Below are 19,307 nucleotides of genomic sequence, written 5' to 3' on the forward strand. Positions count from 1 at the left end.
TGAATAAGAGACACAGACAGGAGACAGAGGACTAGGGAGGAGAGAAAAGGAACAAGGGAGAAGGGGAAGGAATACTTGTCCCTGAGAGACAAAGGACTGCTTCTGGATAGGGAGGAGACAGACAAGCCCCACAGACAAATGGCAGTTTATGAAGGGAAAGGGGGAACCTGGTGCGAGGATGAGTTGCTTTGTTTTGATTGGGCCTGTTAATTAGGTGACCTGAAGGGAGCTTTTGATTGTTGGATTTCAGTACTTTATTTTTTAAATTAAATTAAATTAATATATTTATTACAATGTATTCACTTTGTACCCCCACTGCAGCCCCTTCCCTTGTCTCCTCCCAGTCCCACCCACACTCCCTCTTCTCCCCCTCTGCCCTTTCCCTCGTTCCCTGATAGGGGAGGACCCTTCTATCTGACCCTATCTTCCCTTCTATCTGGCCCTAGCTTATCAGGTCTCATCAAGCCTGGCTGCATCATCTTCCTCTGTGGCCTGGTTAGGTTGCACCCTCTGGGGGGAGGTGATCAAAGAGTCAGCCACTGAGTTCATGTCAGAGACAATTCCAGTACCCCTTGCTAGGGACCCCACTTGGAGACTGAGCAACCAATGGGCTTCCTTTGAACAGAGGGTTTAGGTCCTCTCCATGCATGGTCCTTGGTTAGAGTATCAGTCTCTGCAGGGCCCCTGGACCCAGTTATTTTGGCTCTGTTGTTCTCCTTGTGGAATTCCTGTCCCCTCCAGGTCTTTCCATCTCCTTTTTCTTGCATAAGGATTCTGGCACTCTGCACAGAGTTTGGCTATGAGTCTCAGTATCTCTTTCAATGCCCTGGTGGGTAGAGTCTTTCAGAGGTCCTCTGTGGAAGGCTCCTGCTCTGTTCCCTGACTTTTCTTGCTTCTGATGTCTATCCTGTTTGCCTTTGTGATTGAGGAATAAGCATCTTCCCTAGGGGCACCCTTGTTGTTTAGCTTCTTTAGGACTAAAGATTTTAGTATGTTTATCCTATAGTATATGTCTAATATCCACTTATAAGTGAGTGTCTTTGTACTTCTGGATTACCTCACTCAGGATGAACTTTTCTAGTTCCCACCATTTGCCTGCAAATTTCATGATTTCCTTGTTTTTAATTGCTTAGTACTATCCCATTGTGTAAATGTACCACACTTTCTGAATCTATTCTTCCATTGAGGGACATCTGGGTTGTTTCCAGGTTCTGGTTATTACAAATAAAGCATAAACATCCTCTCCAGCATGCATAATCCCTTGAGTTTTTGATCTTAGCCATTCTGATGGGTGTAAGATGAAATCTCAGGGTCATTTTGATTTGCAGTTGCCTGATGACTAAGGATGTTGAGCATTTCTTTAAGTGTTTCTCTGCCATCAATATTCCTCTGTTGAGAATTCTGTTTAGCTCAGTGCTCCATTTTTTTTTTTTAATGGGAATACTTGATTTGTTGGTGTTTAACTTCTTGAGTTCTTTATATATTCTGGATATTAGCCCTCTGTCAGATATAGGATTGTTGAAGATCCTTTCCCAGACTGTAGGCAGTCATTTTGTTTTGATGGCCTTTGCTATACAGAAGCTTTTCAGTTTCATGAGGTCCCATTTATTGATTGCTGCTCTTAGAGCCTGTGCTGTAGCTGTTCTGTTCAGGAAGTTATCTCCTGTGCCAGTGAGGTCAAGGCTCTTCTCCACTTTTTCTTCTAACAGATTTAGTGTGTCTGTTTTTATGTTGAGGTCTTTGATCCATGTGGACTTTAACTTTGTGCAGGGTGATAAATATGGGTCTGTTTGCATTTCTCTACATGTATACATCCAGTTAGACCAGCACCATTTGTTGAAAATGCTGTCTTTTTACATTGTATGATTTTGGCTTTTTTTTTTGTCAAAAATTAAGTTTTCCTGGGTGTGTGGGTTTTATTTCTGGGTCTTTGATTTAATTCCATTGATCCACCATTATGTTTCTATGCCAGTGCCATGCCGCTTTTATTACTGTTGTCCTATATTACAGCTTGAGATCAGGGATGGAGGTAACTCCAGAAGATCTTTTATTGTGCAGGATTGTTATAGCAATTCTGGATTTTTTTTTGTTTTCCCATATGAAGTTGAGAATTGTTCTTTCAAGGTCTGTAAAGAATTGTGCTGGGAATTTTGATGAGAATTGCACTGAATCTGTAGCTTGCTTTTGGTAAGATGGCCATTTTCACTATGTTAATCCTATCAATCCATGAGCATGGGATAGCTCTACATCTTCTGATATCTTCAATTTATTTCTTCAGAGACTTGAAGCTTTTTTCATATAGTTCTTTCACTTGCTTGGTTAGAGTTACACCAAGGTACTTTATGTTATTAGTGGCTATTGTGAAGGGTGTCCTTTCCCTAATTTCTTTCTCAGCACATTTGTCTTTTGAATATAGGAGGGCTACTTATTTTTTTTTTAGTTAATTTTGTATCCAGCTACTTTGCTGAAGGTGTTTATAAGCTGAAAGAGTTCACTGGTAGGATTTTTGTGTGTGTGTCACTCATGTATACTATCACATCATCTGCAAATAGCGATACTTTGACTTCTTCCTTCCCAAATTGTATTCCCTTGATCTCCTTTAGTTGTCTTATTGCTCTAGCTAGGACTTTAAGAACTATGTTGAAGAGATAAAGAGAGGGTGAACAGCCTTGTCTTGTTCCTGATTTCAGTGGGATTGACTTCAGTTTCTCTCCATTTAGTTTCATGTTGGCTATAGGCTTACTGTATATGGCTTTTACTATGTTTAGTTATGTGCCTTGTATCCCTGATCTCTCCAAAACTTTAAACATGAATGGGTGTTGAATTTTGTCAAATGCTTTTTTGCCATCCAAGGAGATTATCATGTGGTCTTTTCTTTCAGCTGTTTACATGGTAGATTACATTCGTGGATTTTTGTATGTTGAACCACCCCTGTATGCCAGGGATAAAGCCTACTTGGTCATGGTAGATGATATCTTTAATATGTTCTTGGATTTGGTTTGCGAGTATTTTATTGAGTATTCTTGCATCAATGTTCATAAGCAAGATTGGTCTGAAGTTCTCTTTCATTGTAGGGTCTTTGTGTGGTTTAGGTATCAACGTGACTGTGGCCTCATAGAATGAGATTGGTAATGTTCCTTCTGTTTCTATTTTGTGGAATAGTTTGAAGAGTATTTGTGTTAGCTCTTCTTTGAAGGTCTGGTAGAATTCTGTGCCGAAATCATCTGGCCCTGGGCTCTTTTTGGATGGGAGACTTTTGATGACAGCTTCTATTTCCTTAGGGGATATAGAACTATTTAATTTATTTACCCGATCTTGATTCAGTTTTGGTAAATGGAATTTATCAAGAAAATTGCCCATTTCATTACATTTTTAAAATGTTGGATATAGGCTTTTGAAGTAGGACCTAATGATTCCTTGGACTTTTTTTTCAGTGTCTGTTGTTATGTCCCCCTTTTCATTTCTGATTTTGTTGAATTGGACAGTGGCCCTCTACCTTTTAGTTAGTTTGGCTAAGAGTTTGTCTATCTTGTTGATTTTCTCAAAGAACCAGCTCTTGGTTTTGTTGATTCTTTGAATTGTTCTCTTTGTTTCTAATGTATTGGTTTCAGCCCTGAGTTTGATTATTTCCAGCCATCTACTTGGATTTTAGTACTTTAAAAGCTAGACCTTGGTAGTCAGCCTCAGAAGGAGGAGATGGCTAAATAAGGGAATAGAACTTGGTGCTAGCTCTAGGAACGTAATCTAATGGTTTTGCAGGGAGGAGAAGGAAAGGTGAAGGACAGAATCTGTCAATGCCATGTTTGTCAGCCTTGGTCCTGTAAGAGCCCTTAAGCTAGCTGCAATGGGAGGAAAATATTGTGAGCTGATTACACTCACAAAAATATTCCCATATATACTTGGCTGATGGCCAGGATCACAAATCAAATTCCCACCTGGAATTATTCCTATGAAGTCCAAGTGGGGGTTCTGCTGCTGTCCCAACCCCATAAGTATAAAAGGTGTAGCGTGTAGACAGTAAAGAGTGGCGGTTTGCTCTTAGTGGAATTCAAATAGGAAATAGATGAGACTTATTTTTACATCACTTTAAAATTTAAGACTGGAAAAAGAAAAGACACTAGCTATGCAAGAGGAATTGTGCCTGCTCTCAAGATCCGGTTTCTTAAAAGGTTGTTTCTGTAAGTGGCGTATATGAATACCCTCTGAAATAAAGTTGTTATTCTAATTGACAGTCCACTTTACAATGTACCTGCTTCTCCCCTTAGAGAACACTTAGAGAAAAATTAAAAGCAGCTATGATTAGACACTCTGGATGTGCAGTACAGGAAGCATGATGACAGAGGGGCCCATTAGGAGGAGCACAGATTTTGAGTTGAGCAAGCTCTAAGATTGGATTCTAGCTCTACCACTTACTAAACCTCTAGCCATGGAAAAATCCTCACTCAACAGTCATTAAAGAAAATTATAGAGCGAGGCATCCACCTACGCTAAAGGAACTGTTGCTCTTAATTTAATGGTACGGCTGCTAATGTTTATTAATAAACTATAATTATGGTGGTATTATCTAACCCACTGTTATAATCAATAAAGGACATAGACACTTGTTAGATTTTAGATTTGCCTTATTTCACCTTGGGCTGGGCAGATAATTCCACCTACATTATCTCATATCATCCAGACGGTATCCCATACCAACCAGTTTAACCATTCCTACCTGGGCGACCTCCCATCCACAGTCCCCAAATACTTGCTTATATTCTTCATCTGGGCCAATTCCTCCATCCATGCCAGCCATGTGCTCCTTTTTATGATAACCAACCCAGCGTGGCTTCCTTCTTCCTTCTTCTCTTTCTGTCTCTCCTTTTTTTTCCTGGGACCCTCTCCTGTCCCTAAAGCCCTCAAACCTTAGCCACACCTACCTCATTTGCCCTGCCCAGTGTGTCGGCTTTTTATTGGTCAAACAGGAGTAAGTTTTTAGGCAAGGTTACAAACATCATTTTGTGGTACATCAGTGCCTGCTCATTTGGACAGCAACCAGATTTTGGAGGCCAATAATTAGCATCAGAATGCATAGCATGAAACCAGCCTCCAACAGGAACACATGGAAGAGGCAGACAGAAGCGCCATCAAGAAGATAACTACTGTGGCAGGAAATTGTACAGTGTGCTACGGTCAGGAAGGGCTTTCAGATCACATGAGAATCAGGGAAGTCTCACTGGAGATATGAGCTTGGAGAAGGCACCAGCACGCAAGGGCAGGCCCCTCAGGCAGGGGTCAGCACTTAGGGGGCCAGATGCTTGCCTGTAGGTTTAAGTAGGGATTCAGGTTCTCAAACCACTGATTTATTTTACCTGTGCATGTGGGTCAGGCAGAAGGCAGAGGCCACATGACAGCAGAGGCAGTTGTGAGCTACATGTGGCTGCTGAACTGAAACTGGATCTTCTTCCAGATGTACCCATTCTTAACCACTGCGCCATTTCTCAAGTGCTAAGTATACAACACTTAAACAGCCTTGCTGGGAAAATGGGCGCAAAGACTGGCTAGCCTGGGCATGTACTTTCATGTAGTTTAGTGTAGGAAATTCCAGGCATTTCTGTATTTGGTACTAAAAATTTGAACTCTCAATTGGTCTACACTTGGTTGGCTGTGAAAACATTGAACTTCCCTGTTCTATCATACCTTTAGGTCCTAGAATCAAACAAGGTGTTTGATCACTCCACCGAAGGCTCTCAAGATAGGGACAAAATAGGTAAAACACTAAAACACTAATCCAGGAGACACTGACAAGGCTTGCAATTAGATGATGCTAGAAAAGTGGTGAGAGAAAGGAGGAGGTGGGTGGTAGCTCTGCCTTGGGGAGAGTAAATCGCATTGTGTAAATTCCTTCAGAACTCACCCTTTCTCCTCTGAAGAGTGGAAGCCTTTCACAACCCAGTTGCTCCTTCCCTATGGCAGCAAACTCTCCAAAGTCTACAGTATTGATTGGTTTGATGTTTGGCTCTGAAAACTATCAGTATACAGCCATCATTTTGACCGCGTCTTCTGATGGTACAACTAGATGGGAGTACTAGCCATCACCACTCTTTGGGGTGGACACAAGTGTTGGCGCATGCATTGTTTAGGTTATCCTGAATAGAATTTTAAAGTCTGTCCCCAAGAAATTTACTCTTACATTTAATGCATCACGACCCCTGGCAGCTTCCTGGAGTTTGTTCTTGAAACTTGTCAAAAATACGTACATTTCAAGCTACCATCCTTGTAAAATAAATTGTGGATGATACATCTAGAAGAAATAAGAGCCAGTGAATTCACATAAAAATTATACTAGAGTTTTAGATTTATGCTTTAAGAAAATAAATCCTAGATGGCTCATAACATCCTTGATTCTTTTCCAAAACAGCTTGATTGTGCAAGCAACAGACAGCGGGGTGCCCAGGCGTTCCAGCACAACTGTGGTCAAGATACAGGTGATAGATATAAATGATAATGCCCCAGTCTTCCTCCCCTCCGAAGCAGTAGAAATTCCGGAAGGTAAGTGTGGCAATTTGAAATCAACTTTTGATTAACGTACACGTTTGTCTTTTTTTTTTTTTTTTTTACAGCCAGGTGTTTTATTAGGCATTAGTTCTCAACAGCCACACAAACCAGATAAGTTTGTCTTTATTTTATTGAATAAGTAGTGGACAGTCTTAAGGGAAATCAAATGTCAAGGGATTTAAATCCTAGCATTTAGATGTGCAGTCAGATGGCCTGCAGGCCGCAGCCCATGCCTCTGACTGTCACTCCTGATAGTGTGTTCACCTGTAGGTATTTCTTAAACACCGAAAGTACTCCAGGCAGAAGCACGTGCTATGGCTGTGCAAGCCACTTGGCCCTTCTGGGCACTGCTGTTGTTCAACCCAAGCTTCGCTGAACTTTGCAGGACACTACTGATGGTGAAGCTCATTTGATGACATGCTGAGTCACCGCCTTCTTCTCGTATAACCCAACCTTCAGCATGGGTACCACAGTACAGGCAGAGACTGAAAACATAATGGGTTTAGTGCTGGACTGTTTGGGTCAATTGTTATACGATGACTCCAAAGTCTGAGAACCCAAAGTTGTACCATGGTAAGTGGCTGCACGAATAAAGCCAACCTATGGACAAAGTTGAAAACAGTGGTGACCTATGCTCCTTTGCTTTCCATTTTAGTACTAAATCCATTCCTGAGACATTCTGAAAACTTTCCAAACAAATTATACTGATTCCCTGCCATAGAGATCTGTATAAAATCTCTATGACTCTAAGACAAAGTAGATCTCAGATTTACCTCTCACTTTCAGCACTTTCATTTGATTTATTAGGCTGTGCACTGGTCCTAAGCACATAAATTGGTGTGAAAATACATCATTTTGTGACTGGTGTAAGAATATCACAAGAACAAAGGACATAAATCCACTCCACTGAATGGGACTAAGGTGTGGTTGGATTCACCAAGAATTCTTCCCTAGGCCTGAAGACCTAAAATTACAGATCCTTTATACAGTGTGGAATCATTCTGACTGGCATATCGCATACTTTCCAGCTGCACCAAGATATATGCCTACAAATGAAGTGTCCCTCACGGGTGTGTTAGGTAGAGAACACGGTGGTGTGTGTGTGTGTTCTTACAATGCCATGCGTTCTGTGATTTGATTTGATTTTTTGGTGAATAATATTAGGGGTTGCTTTCCTTGCTAGCACTATATATACTTTGTTTTCCTACATCCATGATTATTTTTCATTTTGAGAAACAAAAGGAAAAAGCAATGTCTGTGTCACCATCAAAGAAGTAATTTTATGACACTAAACACGAAATGAGTACTAAGACTTATGTCTGCACAAATATTTTCATTCAGTTCTGGCCTGTTCTCGACGGTAATTGTTTGTAGCGTCCTTCCGCTGCTGGATACTCTTGTGAGCCTTTGCTCAGATAGAGACACTGTACCACAGGGACATGCTCAGGATGATCCTGGAGTAGTGTTGTAAGCATGTGGTGGAAAACTGCAGTATGAAGCTGGAGGAGAGCCTACTTCCTCAATTGCTACTCTGTGGTAGATTTTCGCTTTTATTGTGCTTATAAATTCTTCTGTGTTTTGATTTAAATCATAATGAACTTTATATGAGAAATCATGCCAGAAAAAAAAAAGAAAATCATTTCAGATTTGAAATGAAAATACTTGGGCTGAACAACTGAAAGAAAATGTCTTTTGATGATGAATTTTAATGGAAGCTGACATTGGTCCTGATGATTGCAGATTCTTTGCCTGGTGTAATTGTATCTCGGGTATCCGTTCATGATGCGGATCTGAATCCAGCTTTCACCTTCAGTTTTGTCAAAGAAAGCAGTTCCGGAGCCAAGTTCGCTATCAGCCGGAACACTGGAGTGGTGGTTCTGGTGCAAACGCTGGATTTTGAAGAAGTTACTGAATATGAGCTGATCATCCGAGTTTCCGATTCAGTGCACCACACAGAGGGCTCCCTCCTTATCCATGTGCTGGATGTCAATGATAATCCACCAGTGTTTCCCCAAGATTTCTATCAGGTAAAGAGATGAAAAACTAGAAAGTACAGGGTAGGGCCAAGAGGCAGCTCGGAAGTTAAGATTCCTGGCTGCTCTTCCACAGGTTTGATTCCGGGGACCCACACGGGAACTCACAGCCATCTGTAACTCCAGATCCAGGGGATATGCTATCCTATGACACAGGGCTCAGACAGACAGACAGGCAGGCAAAACACCTCTAGACTGGAAATAAATAAGTAATAGTGGTGAGTAATGTCAGCCTTCCAACACTGATAGGCTGGTCTAAGTTATCAGTTTTCATCCTGAGTTGATGCTTCAGGATTGTCTATCATACTGTAGACCAGAAGTCACCTGGAGTTATGTGGCTCATTTATTTCCCTTTACTGAGTGTGTAGACCATCAGACTTTTGTATTTTTCTCCTGAGTGTGTGTGGAGTTGGTGTCCTATTGTTCATGACAGGAACTTGCCGAGTGTTTGCAAGGCTGTGGGTGAGCTAAGTTTGTATTATCTGAGGAGGCTTTGGTGAGATTCTTTTTTGGAACACACGATGAGCATTTCACACAAACAGAGAGCATATCTAGAAAGTGCAGACTTTAGATTTGGGGGGAGAGTATATGTTTCTGGGGATCAGGACGGTGACCGTGCTCTCCTGAGGCCTGAGAAATGGATCCCAGCACTCGTAAATGAAGGAAATGTAAGATCATAAACATGAGAACTCAACCTGAGTAACAATTCTCCATAAAGCCTCACTTGAGTGAAGTAATTAACGCATTTGACATAAAATTAGTGACTGCATTAGTTTCTGTCATTCAGAACTAATCTAGAAAGAAAATGTTTTGTAGTAAAATCAAAATTAAGTGAAATTAAGATAGTTTTCTGAATCCAGGGACTGTTAGCATATTCACTATATCAGCTCTCTGTATCAGCAGGTCAGCACTTCTTAGAATTTAATTGCTGTAAAGAGGCACCATGACCACAGCAAGCTTTGTAAAGGAAAATATTTAAGTGGGGCTGGCTTACAGTTCAGAGGTTGAGTCCGTTATTGTCACGACGGGAAGCATGGTGGCATGCAGGCAGACACAGTGAGAGACAGGGCTGAGTTCCACTTTTGGATCAGCAGGAAGCAGAAGGAAAGACGAACACTGGGCCAGGCTTGAGTTTCTGAAACCCCCAACCCAGTGACACAGTACCTTCAATAGGGCCACTCCAACAAGGCTACACCTCCCAACAGAGACACTATCTATGAGCCTATGGGGGGCATTTTCATTCAAACCAGCACATTTCACTCCCTGCTCCTCATAGGCTTGTAGTTATAATGCAAAAAGCATTCAGTCAAACCTCAAAAGTCCCCATAATCTATCAGTCTCAACCCTGCTTAAAAGTTCAAAGTTTCTTCTGAGACTCATAACAATCTCTTAACTATAATCCTCTATAAAATAAAAAAGCAGATCACATAGTTGCAACATATAATGTCACAGGAAATATGTTACTGTTCCAAAAGAGAGGAAATGGAGCATAGTAAGGAAATACTGGACCAAGACAAGACCAAAAACCAACTGTGCAAACTCCAAACTCTTCATCTCCGTGTCTGATGTCAAATCACTCTTCAGATCTCCAGCTCCTTTCAGCTTTGTTGTCTCCAACCCCTTTCTCTTGGGCTGGTTCCACTCCCTGTCAGCAGCTCTCCTTCGCAGGTTTCCTATGACTCCGACATCACCAACATCTTGGGGTCTCCAGGGCAATCTGGGCTTCACCTTCACAGCTTCATGCCTCTTTGGACCTCCATGCAGAGATACCCCTGACACATGCTTGGTCTCAGTGGCTTTCCTTAGCTGTGGGCGAAGATTCCATAACTCTTCATGTATTCTTGACTCTAAAGCCAGAACCATGTGGCTGAAGTTGCCAAGTTGTGCTGCTTGCTGGGCCTCAAACATGACTCCCTTGTTCATATACATCTCACCAGCTTTCTGTTTTCAGTAGTTTCCTTCGCCACCGTCTAAGCTTGCTGTCCTGTAACGATCTGTAGACCACGGTGGTCTCAAACTTCAGTGATCCACCTGGCTCTGCTTCCAAAGTGCTTGGATTGAAGTTGTGAGCCACCTTGTCCATCCCTACACTTTTTAAAAAGTACTTTTAATTTTTCTTTAATTTCTTTCACAAGTTAGAACCTTAGCTGGGTGAGATCTTGCTCTGAGGTCATCACTCCTTTTATTCCAGTTAGCATCAGTCTCTCCCCTAATCTACACCTTTCCTGCTGCCCCCTCAAACTGTACTTTTTCTAATTTTCTGTGCTCAGCTTAGTCCTTTTCATTACATATCTGTATAAGACTGGCCATTAAACACCATACAACACTGTCAATACTAAGCTACTTTGAAAATGTCCCCTGCCAAAGCTGTTAATCCATAGCTCTTCAATTTAGTCCTAGGCAGAGGCACAAGGGCAGAAGGCAGCCACATTCTTCACCAAAATATTACTCGAATTGTCTCTAGGCCACGTACTAGTATTCTTCTTCTCTGAAACCTCTTGAGCCAGGCCTCCACAGTTCACATTACCCTTAGCATCACTGTCTTCCATGCTTCCACTAGCATGTTTCATTAAGCTCTACTTAAAACATTCACCTGCTCTTCTAGTCCAAAGTCCCAAAGTCCACATTCCTCCAAACAAAAGTACAGTCAGGCCTATCATAGCAATACCCAGTCCCTGGTGCCAACTTCTGTATTAGTAAGGATTTTATTGTTGTGAAGAGACACCATGTCCACAGCAATTATTATAAGCAAAAAAAAAAATAGTTAGGACTGGCTTACATGTTCAGAGCACAGGCAAAGATGGTGCTGGAAAAGAAGCTTAGAGTTCTACATTCAGATCAGGGAGCAGAAGAAAAGAGTGACACTGGTCTAAGCTTGAGCTTCTGAAACATCAAAGCCCACCCCCAATGACATACTTCCTCCAACAATGACCTCCCTCCAAATAGTGTAAAGGGCTCTAAGGGAACCATTTTCCTTCGAACCAATACGAGGCCTACGAGGGGCAGATTGGGTGGTTATATGTGTCAAAATGAATGATGTGATGTCAGGTTCCTCCCCTGCTCCTGAAAATTAATCATTTGCAAGCACAGCACCTTTGTTCTCGTTTGTCCTCAGGCTAAGCTTCCTGAACTCACACCTGGGGGTCACTCAGTACTGATGCTGTCTGCTACAGACCTGGAAAGCAGCGAGGACATTTCCTACAGGATCCTCTCCTCCTGCGAGGGCTTTGCCATCGACCCTCGGAATGGTGAGTTATTTACAGTGGCTGCCCCACATCCCGGTTACAGTCCAGAAACGTGGAGTCATCAGTTTTGAATGCTCCTAACGCAGACCTCCACCCTCCTGCAGTTTTGGGTAGTGCTTTCTTATCTATAGTAGCAAATGGGCTTGGTACTTCTTCATCTTCTCAGTGGCCAGAAAGCAAAGGGCATTGACTAAATGCCTCTCAACGTTAGGAAATCCAGAGACACCCTCCCCACAATATGGAGATTCTCAAGTTCATATGTCTAACCAACAGGGTTTGGGAATTTGTTCTGTGACTCAACCAGAATCAAAATAATGTTTAAAAAAATCAGCTCATTCCTGAGGGTTTCATGCAGCTGGACTGTGGGAGCTGCTTTACTCCGCTTAGTGCAAAAAATAGTAATAGTGTCTTACATTCAGTAAGGACAAGAGCAATGAGTCCATGTAAAGATTCAGTGCCATAAGCCATCGTGGAATTCTGCATTATGTGGGCTCTTCTGGGCTCTTTGTTTTTTTATCAGAGACGACATGTGTGGTGTTCAATATACCTTGGTGAGCAACTGCTCACTCAAACACTTAGGCAGAGTGTAAGGGCCATTGAGAGTAAACAAACACTGAGTGCTGAACATACTGAAGATGGATAACCAGGAGCACAGTGTTGTGGGGAGGCACACTCTAGAAAAGAAGAGGAGCCTGCTATCACACCATCTCTAACCACTGCAGCGTCATTTTCAAGTGAGGGGGGAGTTTAAAATTCATTGTAGGATTGTCGGAGAGTAGAAACCAGATCTGAAGTAATAGGGCTCACTAGACGCTTGTAATGAGAGAATTAAGAAACAGCAACAGTTTGCAGACGTGTGCCTACAGCGTAAGTATAAGCTTGGTAGAGGCTCTGATGCCCTTTATGTCTTGACTGTCTTTTCTTTGCATCTCACAGGATTTCAGACACTGACAATGTCTGGCCTGCAGCAGCCAGTAACACTGTGTGGACCACAGGCCCCTGGGCACTTACCTTAGCAGCACTTCTGACTGGGAGGCAGGATACACACATTGCCTCGGAGTGCTGATTAGAATGTTTCAAGTTAGTAATTGCTATCGTCAGTCTAGCTCACAGTGTGCCTATGACTGAAACGTGGCATTCAGACCTCACCATTCAGAATCTACTTGTAGTGAGCACACTTCAAACACTTTGATAAAAATGCCATTGTGTATAACTTGTAAATGTCCTACATTTCCATGTTTTCCATAATAAGAGCTAGCTGAAGTATTTTAGCCTTAGGGAAAATGCCACTTGCTGAATTCACTCATGGGTTTGAGAGAAGATATCTCTATAATTACGCACTCCACATTATCATTTTCACTACTTTTATTTGACTAGAGTTGTTTTCAGAGTTATGCTCCCTTCGTCTCTCTCTCTCTCTCTCTGTGTGTGTGTGTGTGTGTATGAGAGAGAGAGAGAGAGAGAAGAGAGAGAGCAAATGCTTGTGTGGTAGGGAGAGAGAACACATGTATCAGGGAGAGAGAATGTGTGTATGTATGAGTGAGAGAGAGTATGTATGTGTAAGAGAGAGAATGTGTGTGAGAGAGAGAGGGAGCATGTGTGTGTGTGTGTGAGAGAGAGAGAGAGAGGAAGAAAAAGAGAGAGCACATGGGTGTGTGGGAGGGAGAGAGAACATGTGTATGTAAATGTAAGAAAGCACATGTGTGTATGTGTGTAAGAGAGAGAGAATGTGTGAGTGAGAGAGAGAGCATGTGTGTGTAAGAGAGAGAACATGTATGTGAGAGAGTGAGAAAGAGAGGGGGAAGAGGGAAAGAGAGAGCCAGGCAGATACTCTACTACTTGAATGCTTGAATACCCTAGTCTGGTCTCTAACTCTCAGTCCTCCTGCCTCAACGTCCCAAATGCTAGGATTAAAGGCTTGCACTTCCTTGCCCCGCTCAGAATAGTTATCTTATGCTAGACTATCTCTGTAATGTGTTCATAGATAATGGGACAAAATGAAAATATATGCGACAAGAATGCACTTTCTTTTAAAAGTAATAATGAAAGAACTTACTATTCAAAAATAAAATCCAGGAAAGTTGTAGTAAAGGCAGGAAAGGAAGCAGCACATATAAATGGAAACTGTGGAAATTACTCCGGAAGCATTTGTGTAAATATAACAATTTTGGAATCTATTTGGACTATGTCGGCTGTAACTTAAGGCATCCAAAAAAGAACGAAGAGCACATTTGCATGTTCGTTAAGCGTTTGCTAGCTAAGTAGATCGTGAGCGTTTAGCTCCCAGCACTGACGCGCTGCCTTATTCTCCAGGCACCATTTTCACTACAGACTCTGTATCACTTCCGGGTGAGATGGCGCCGCTTCGGTTTCTGGTTGAGGCCAGGGACGGAGGACAGCCGTCCCTGCGGGCGCTCGCGGTGGTGGAGATAGAAGTGCAGGACGTGAACGACCACGCGCCCGAGTTCTCGGCGGGGCGCTACAGCCTGGGCGTGCGCGAGGACGCCCCCGCCGGAAGCACCCTCCTGACCTTTTCCACCGCGGACGCGGACCGCAGCTCGGAAAACACGCGCACGGAGTACGCCATCGTCGGCGGCGACCCGCACGGCCACTTCGGCCTCGAGGCCCGCCCCGCGGGCTCGGAGCAGCCCCGCCAGCAGGGCGGCGCGCTCGTGCTGCGCCGCGCCCTGGACAGGGAGGCCCGCGCCCGCCACAGGCTGGTCCTCGCAGCGTCCGACCGCGGCTGCCCTCCGCGGAGCGCCACGACCGTCGTGGCCATCGAGGTCCTGGACGTCAACGACAACGCCCCCGCCTTCGGCAGGCGGCGCTACCAGGCCCACGTCAGGGAAGGCGCCCCCGTGGGGAGCCGCGTGGCCGTGGTGTCCGCGGGGGACCGCGACGCGGGCGCGCACGCCCAGGTCACCTACCGCCTCGTGGCCGGGAACGAGAAGGGGCACTTCCACCTCGAGGAAGGGAGCGGGGTTCTGACCCTGGCGAGGGCTCTGGACTACGAGGAGACGGCGGCGTTCGCCCTCACCGTGCAAGCTGCGGACGGCGAGGACGCGCACACCTCGTTTGCTGCGGTGCGCGTCAGTGTGTTAGACGACAACGACCACGGACCTCAGTTCAGGACTTCCGCCGTGGCCTGCGTCGCCCCCGAAGACCTGCCTGCATTCTCCGTGCTGTGTTCGGTGCACGCGCTGGATTTCGACGCGGGGCCTTATGGAGAAGTGACCTACTCCATCTTGTCACCCTGCCCCGCTCCCCGCGGGGTGCAGCCCCGCCAGGATCTCTTTGCCATCGACCCGTTAACGGGGGACATCCGCGCGCAGCAAACGCTCGACTACGAGAGCGCTAACCGGCACTGCCTCAGGGTTCAGGCCGCAGACAGAGGGGGCGCCGCAGCGTCCCTGGAGGTTTGGGTGGAGGTCGCAGGGGTGGATGAGTTCGAACCCGTCTTTACTCAAGATCAGTACTTTTTCAGGCTCCCCGAGAAGGGGCGAGGCCGGCAGCTGATAGGCACGGTGGAAGCCTCCGACGCAGATGCTGGCGTGGACGGCGTCGTGGTTTACTCCCTCGGAACTCCGTCCCCGCTGCTGTCCATCAACAGAACCAACGGCGATATTTACTGGATCCAGGCCCCCTCCCTAATAAGCAGTCAGCTCGGCAAAGAAGACACCCTTGAAGTGACAGTAATCGCCCACAGCCCTAGGCCCGGCTCCAGGTCGGCATCCTGCAGTGTGTTTGTGAACGTGTCTTCGCCGTCTGAAGGACGCCGCAGGCCGGCGTTCGCTCACAGCTTCGCCGTCAGCCTCGTGCTCTCCTTTTTAGCGTTCCTCTTGCTCGTCTTCACGCTAACTTTCCTGATTTTAAGGCATAAGCCAAAAGATCCAGCACACGGTTACGGAGAGAAGACACCCTCGTCCCCCGATGCTGGCCCCGGGCTGATCAGGCCCGTGAGCGAGCTCAAGGCTGGGCAGGAGACGGCGGAGTACAGGGACCTGCCAGGGCCTGACGGAGCTATGCCTGCTGAATGGTTGAACTTGATGAGGGTCATGGAGAAGGACATTAGCCACCTGTACCCGCGCTCCAACTCCAGCGGCCGCTGCTCGGTGGACGCAGAGACTGCAGAAGATAAAGAAATCCAGAGGATAAATGAGCACCCTTACAGGAAGGACTCAGACTCTGCCCTGAGTGAACGGGGCTCCAGGGTGCCAGACTCGGGCATCCCTAGGGACTCGGATCAGCTCTCCTGCCTGTCGGGAGACACCGATGTGAGGACTAGTACTGAGCTGATAGAAGCCTGTCACATGTTTGACGGAGGCGACAGAGGCGAAGGCTGTGACAAAGTCGCTGTTCAAAGTGACGCCTTACCCCACAGAAGGGGGGCCAAAGCAGGGGTCTTGGTTGACGGCGGGCATTCAGGCCACCAGGAGGGAAGGGCTGCAGCCCTTCCCACCCAGAAAGCCTCCGACGACGATGCCGGAGGCAGCTATGCCTGGGATTGCTTCCTCAGTTGGGAACCCAAGTTCCAGCATCTCGCCTCGGTGTTTAACGATATTGCCAGGCTGAGGCACGAACACCTGCACCTGCCTGGCAGTACAGAAGACACATCTTTTGCTTTCCCACCCCCTCTGATAACAGCAATAGCGCAGCCGGGGATCAAGGCGGTTCCCCCACGAATGCCAGCCCTCCTCCTGCCACAGGCTCTTCAGAAATTTCCCCGGTCTCCCCTTCCCTACCGCGGCGGCTCTCTACCGGAAACCATGACTCCCAGCTTCTCGCCGTCTCTTTCCCTACTGACCACGCAGACTCCCGCCAGGTCACCAGTGTTGCTGGAAGGAGAATCTGTGGGAACGCACAGGCGTGGCACGCGCCAGGAACTGAAAACTAAAGATGAAGTTCAAGTATAGAATGATTCTGGTGCTGAATCCCTGCTCCCCACCGCTCAGCGCAGACCGTTGAGAAGACACAATCAAGTCCTGACCGGCGGAAGGCTTGCTTCCAACCCAACCGGGAGACATCATGCAACCGCCATTGTTTTTTTGTTTTTTTTGTTTGTCTGTTTGTTTTGTTTTGTTTTGTTTTTAAAGCTGTCCATTTCAGGTTCTCAAAATTCTTCCAGCCTTAATGAAAAGTTATTTCCTCTTTTAGACTTCTTAGGCTACTCTCAGGACTCACTTGTGTGAACATTAACTAGTATGTTCTGTTAATCCTGGCTTTTTAAAAATGTTTAGAATTTGTGATGTTAATAATCATCAGAAATTATGACTGGAAGTTTTCATGCCTCTGTGCTGATATGGCCAAATAAGCGTGTCTATTGAGTGAAGCAGAAAGTGTGTTCTTGATGTAGGGCCGAGACACAGGAAAATGGTCAGGCAGCTGTCTGCCACCAGAAACCTGTTATCTCTGCCTTCTCTCTAAATGATGCCCCTCCGGTGCTCTGTCCAGATAAGAAACTTCAAAGATTAACTTATAGTAATTATTTCATTTTATTTTCTTCTACATACAGTAATTTTGTGTATGAGATAATTTATCCATTCGATGTCCAGTTTTCACGTTTGTGTAGACAAAATTATGTCACTAGCTAATTATATATTTCATAGAGTAATTTAGCAGTATATTTTTAAATTAAGTTTTTTTTATATATGTGAAAGTTTCTACTATTAAAGCTAAGGGTGGGTGTAAGAAGTCTTTCTTCCATTTACTCACACTCCTGTACTCTGTCATTGGTTGGAAAAGTCTCACAGTAGGGTGTAAAGAATTCTGCCTTCCTCAGTTGCTGTTTCAGAAGCACAGTCATGTTCCTGGTGCTTAAATGAAGTGTTACCCCCCTTTCTGATGAAGCAAGATGGCACCTGAGACACATTCCCCCTCAGGAACATGATGCTCAACAAGTCATCCCATCAGGGGGCAGGAGGCGGGCATGGGGCCCACGACCATGGTTTGGGATCACCTTCTAGGGACTGCAGTGTGAACTCTGACGCCTCTGGGAAGCTTCTCAGCAGAGCAGGTGGGCCTCTGCTCTGGAACTAGCTCTTTTGCTCTCTCTCCCCCAGGTATCGCACCAGTGGAATTATGTGCAGTGATTTCTCCTTGCTTTGCAGGTGCAGTTTGACATCTGGTTTAGCAGGTCGGGGAGGCCTCCCTACCAAAGTCTTGATAGAGTATATGACTATATCCTCTTGTTGACTCTAACTGAGAGTGTGTGTCTACACCCGAGTTAGTGAGTAGTGAGTGTGATGGCCATGAAGGATTTGGGAGAAGCTGAAACTGGGGAAGGTCATCTGCCATTTAAATATCACAGCACTGATTTATGTCTCCCCTATCTTAGGGACATCTGAAGAGGAAATTCTTTTTTAATGACTTTTGTAAAAACAAAATAAAATGTGTAATTATTTCACTGTGCCAATGGGCTGTCTCAAGACACTTCCCAACAGAGCGCATTGATCGGAGGGAGACACTCCATAGTGTTTTCTTTTTCTGATTGCGTGTGAACGCTTCACTTTTGTAGCAGAACTATTTGTGTTAGCTATGATGCCTGGTTTTTAAATGGGCTCTTCATTTACTTAGGCTTTTTAAAGGGCAGTTATACATGTGACTCTTTCCTAAGTTATTTGCCTTTGATTTACTGCTGAACATGATTCTGTGGGGTTTTTTTTCTTGCTATTTCATAAGAAACAGAAGACAAGACATATTTAGAGCTCCTTACCAAGATTTAGCAGATCCTTAATTGATAACTTTATTAATACCACTCCCAGGACTGCAGCACCACCAAATAACGGCCCCAAGCCGAGAGCAGGGTAAGATGTGAACGCACCGATGGAGCGCTCACAGTAAATCACGTGTCGCCCTTTAAACCAGAGTGCTTTTTCCTAAGTAAACAGTATAATTTCAACTGTCTTCCTTCAAGTTGAATATTAAGCCGCCTCATCTGTTCCCTGTTACTCTGCTGATCTCTACACCGGCCTTGGCACTCGGGAGGGGGTACAGAACTTGTTAGTGGAAAATCATATTAAGCCCCAAATTCATAAGCTATAAAATAAAAGACAGTTGTCTCTTGTGGAATTTTTGGCTGCCTGAAATTCTGGACTCTCTTGTTGGCAGCCTTAAAAATCCTGGTGTAAATCAGTACCAAATGGATGTCAAAATTCTATGTCCCAGTAGTAATCATTGGACCAGCTTCCAAAACGGATTCCTGGGCAAATATAGGGGGAAATGCTGTGTCTTTAGGGAATTGCTCATTTCACTGTTTTTAAAAATACTGAAATGTGTTATCCACTACTGGCAGCCCTCACGTTTGCATGTTTAGCCCGAGTTAGATACCCAGCTGGGGCAGGATCTGCTTTTCCACACCTTTATCCTTGACATTCTCCATACTGCTGTCTGGAAGTTACAGGGGTGAAAGGTAACTATTAGCTCATAGCTTACAACACTGTGGCTTTTGTTTCCTTTTGCCATTGACATTGTACCTTAACTCCTAGCTAGAAAG

General features: G+C 44.8%; 1 protein-coding gene across 1 annotated transcript in view; it reads left to right on the forward strand.

The window, feature by feature from the left end:
- Positions 1–19,018, forward strand: part of Dchs2 (dachsous cadherin-related 2) — a 211,934-nt gene extending 192,916 nt beyond the window's left edge. The window contains exons 17-20 of the mRNA XM_060378495.1: positions 6,401–6,531; positions 8,278–8,564; positions 11,686–11,818; positions 14,129–19,018. Coding sequence (XP_060234478.1) covers positions 6,401–6,531; positions 8,278–8,564; positions 11,686–11,818; positions 14,129–16,728 — 3,151 coding nt within the window. The 3' untranslated portion in view covers positions 16,729–19,018. The remainder of the gene's footprint in view (positions 1–6,400; positions 6,532–8,277; positions 8,565–11,685; positions 11,819–14,128) is intronic.
- Positions 19,019–19,307: the final 289 nt, after the last annotated feature.

Source organism: Meriones unguiculatus, chromosome 2 (genome assembly GCF_030254825.1).
Source record: "Meriones unguiculatus strain TT.TT164.6M chromosome 2, Bangor_MerUng_6.1, whole genome shotgun sequence".
Classification (NCBI taxonomy): Eukaryota; Metazoa; Chordata; class Mammalia; order Rodentia; family Muridae; genus Meriones; species Meriones unguiculatus.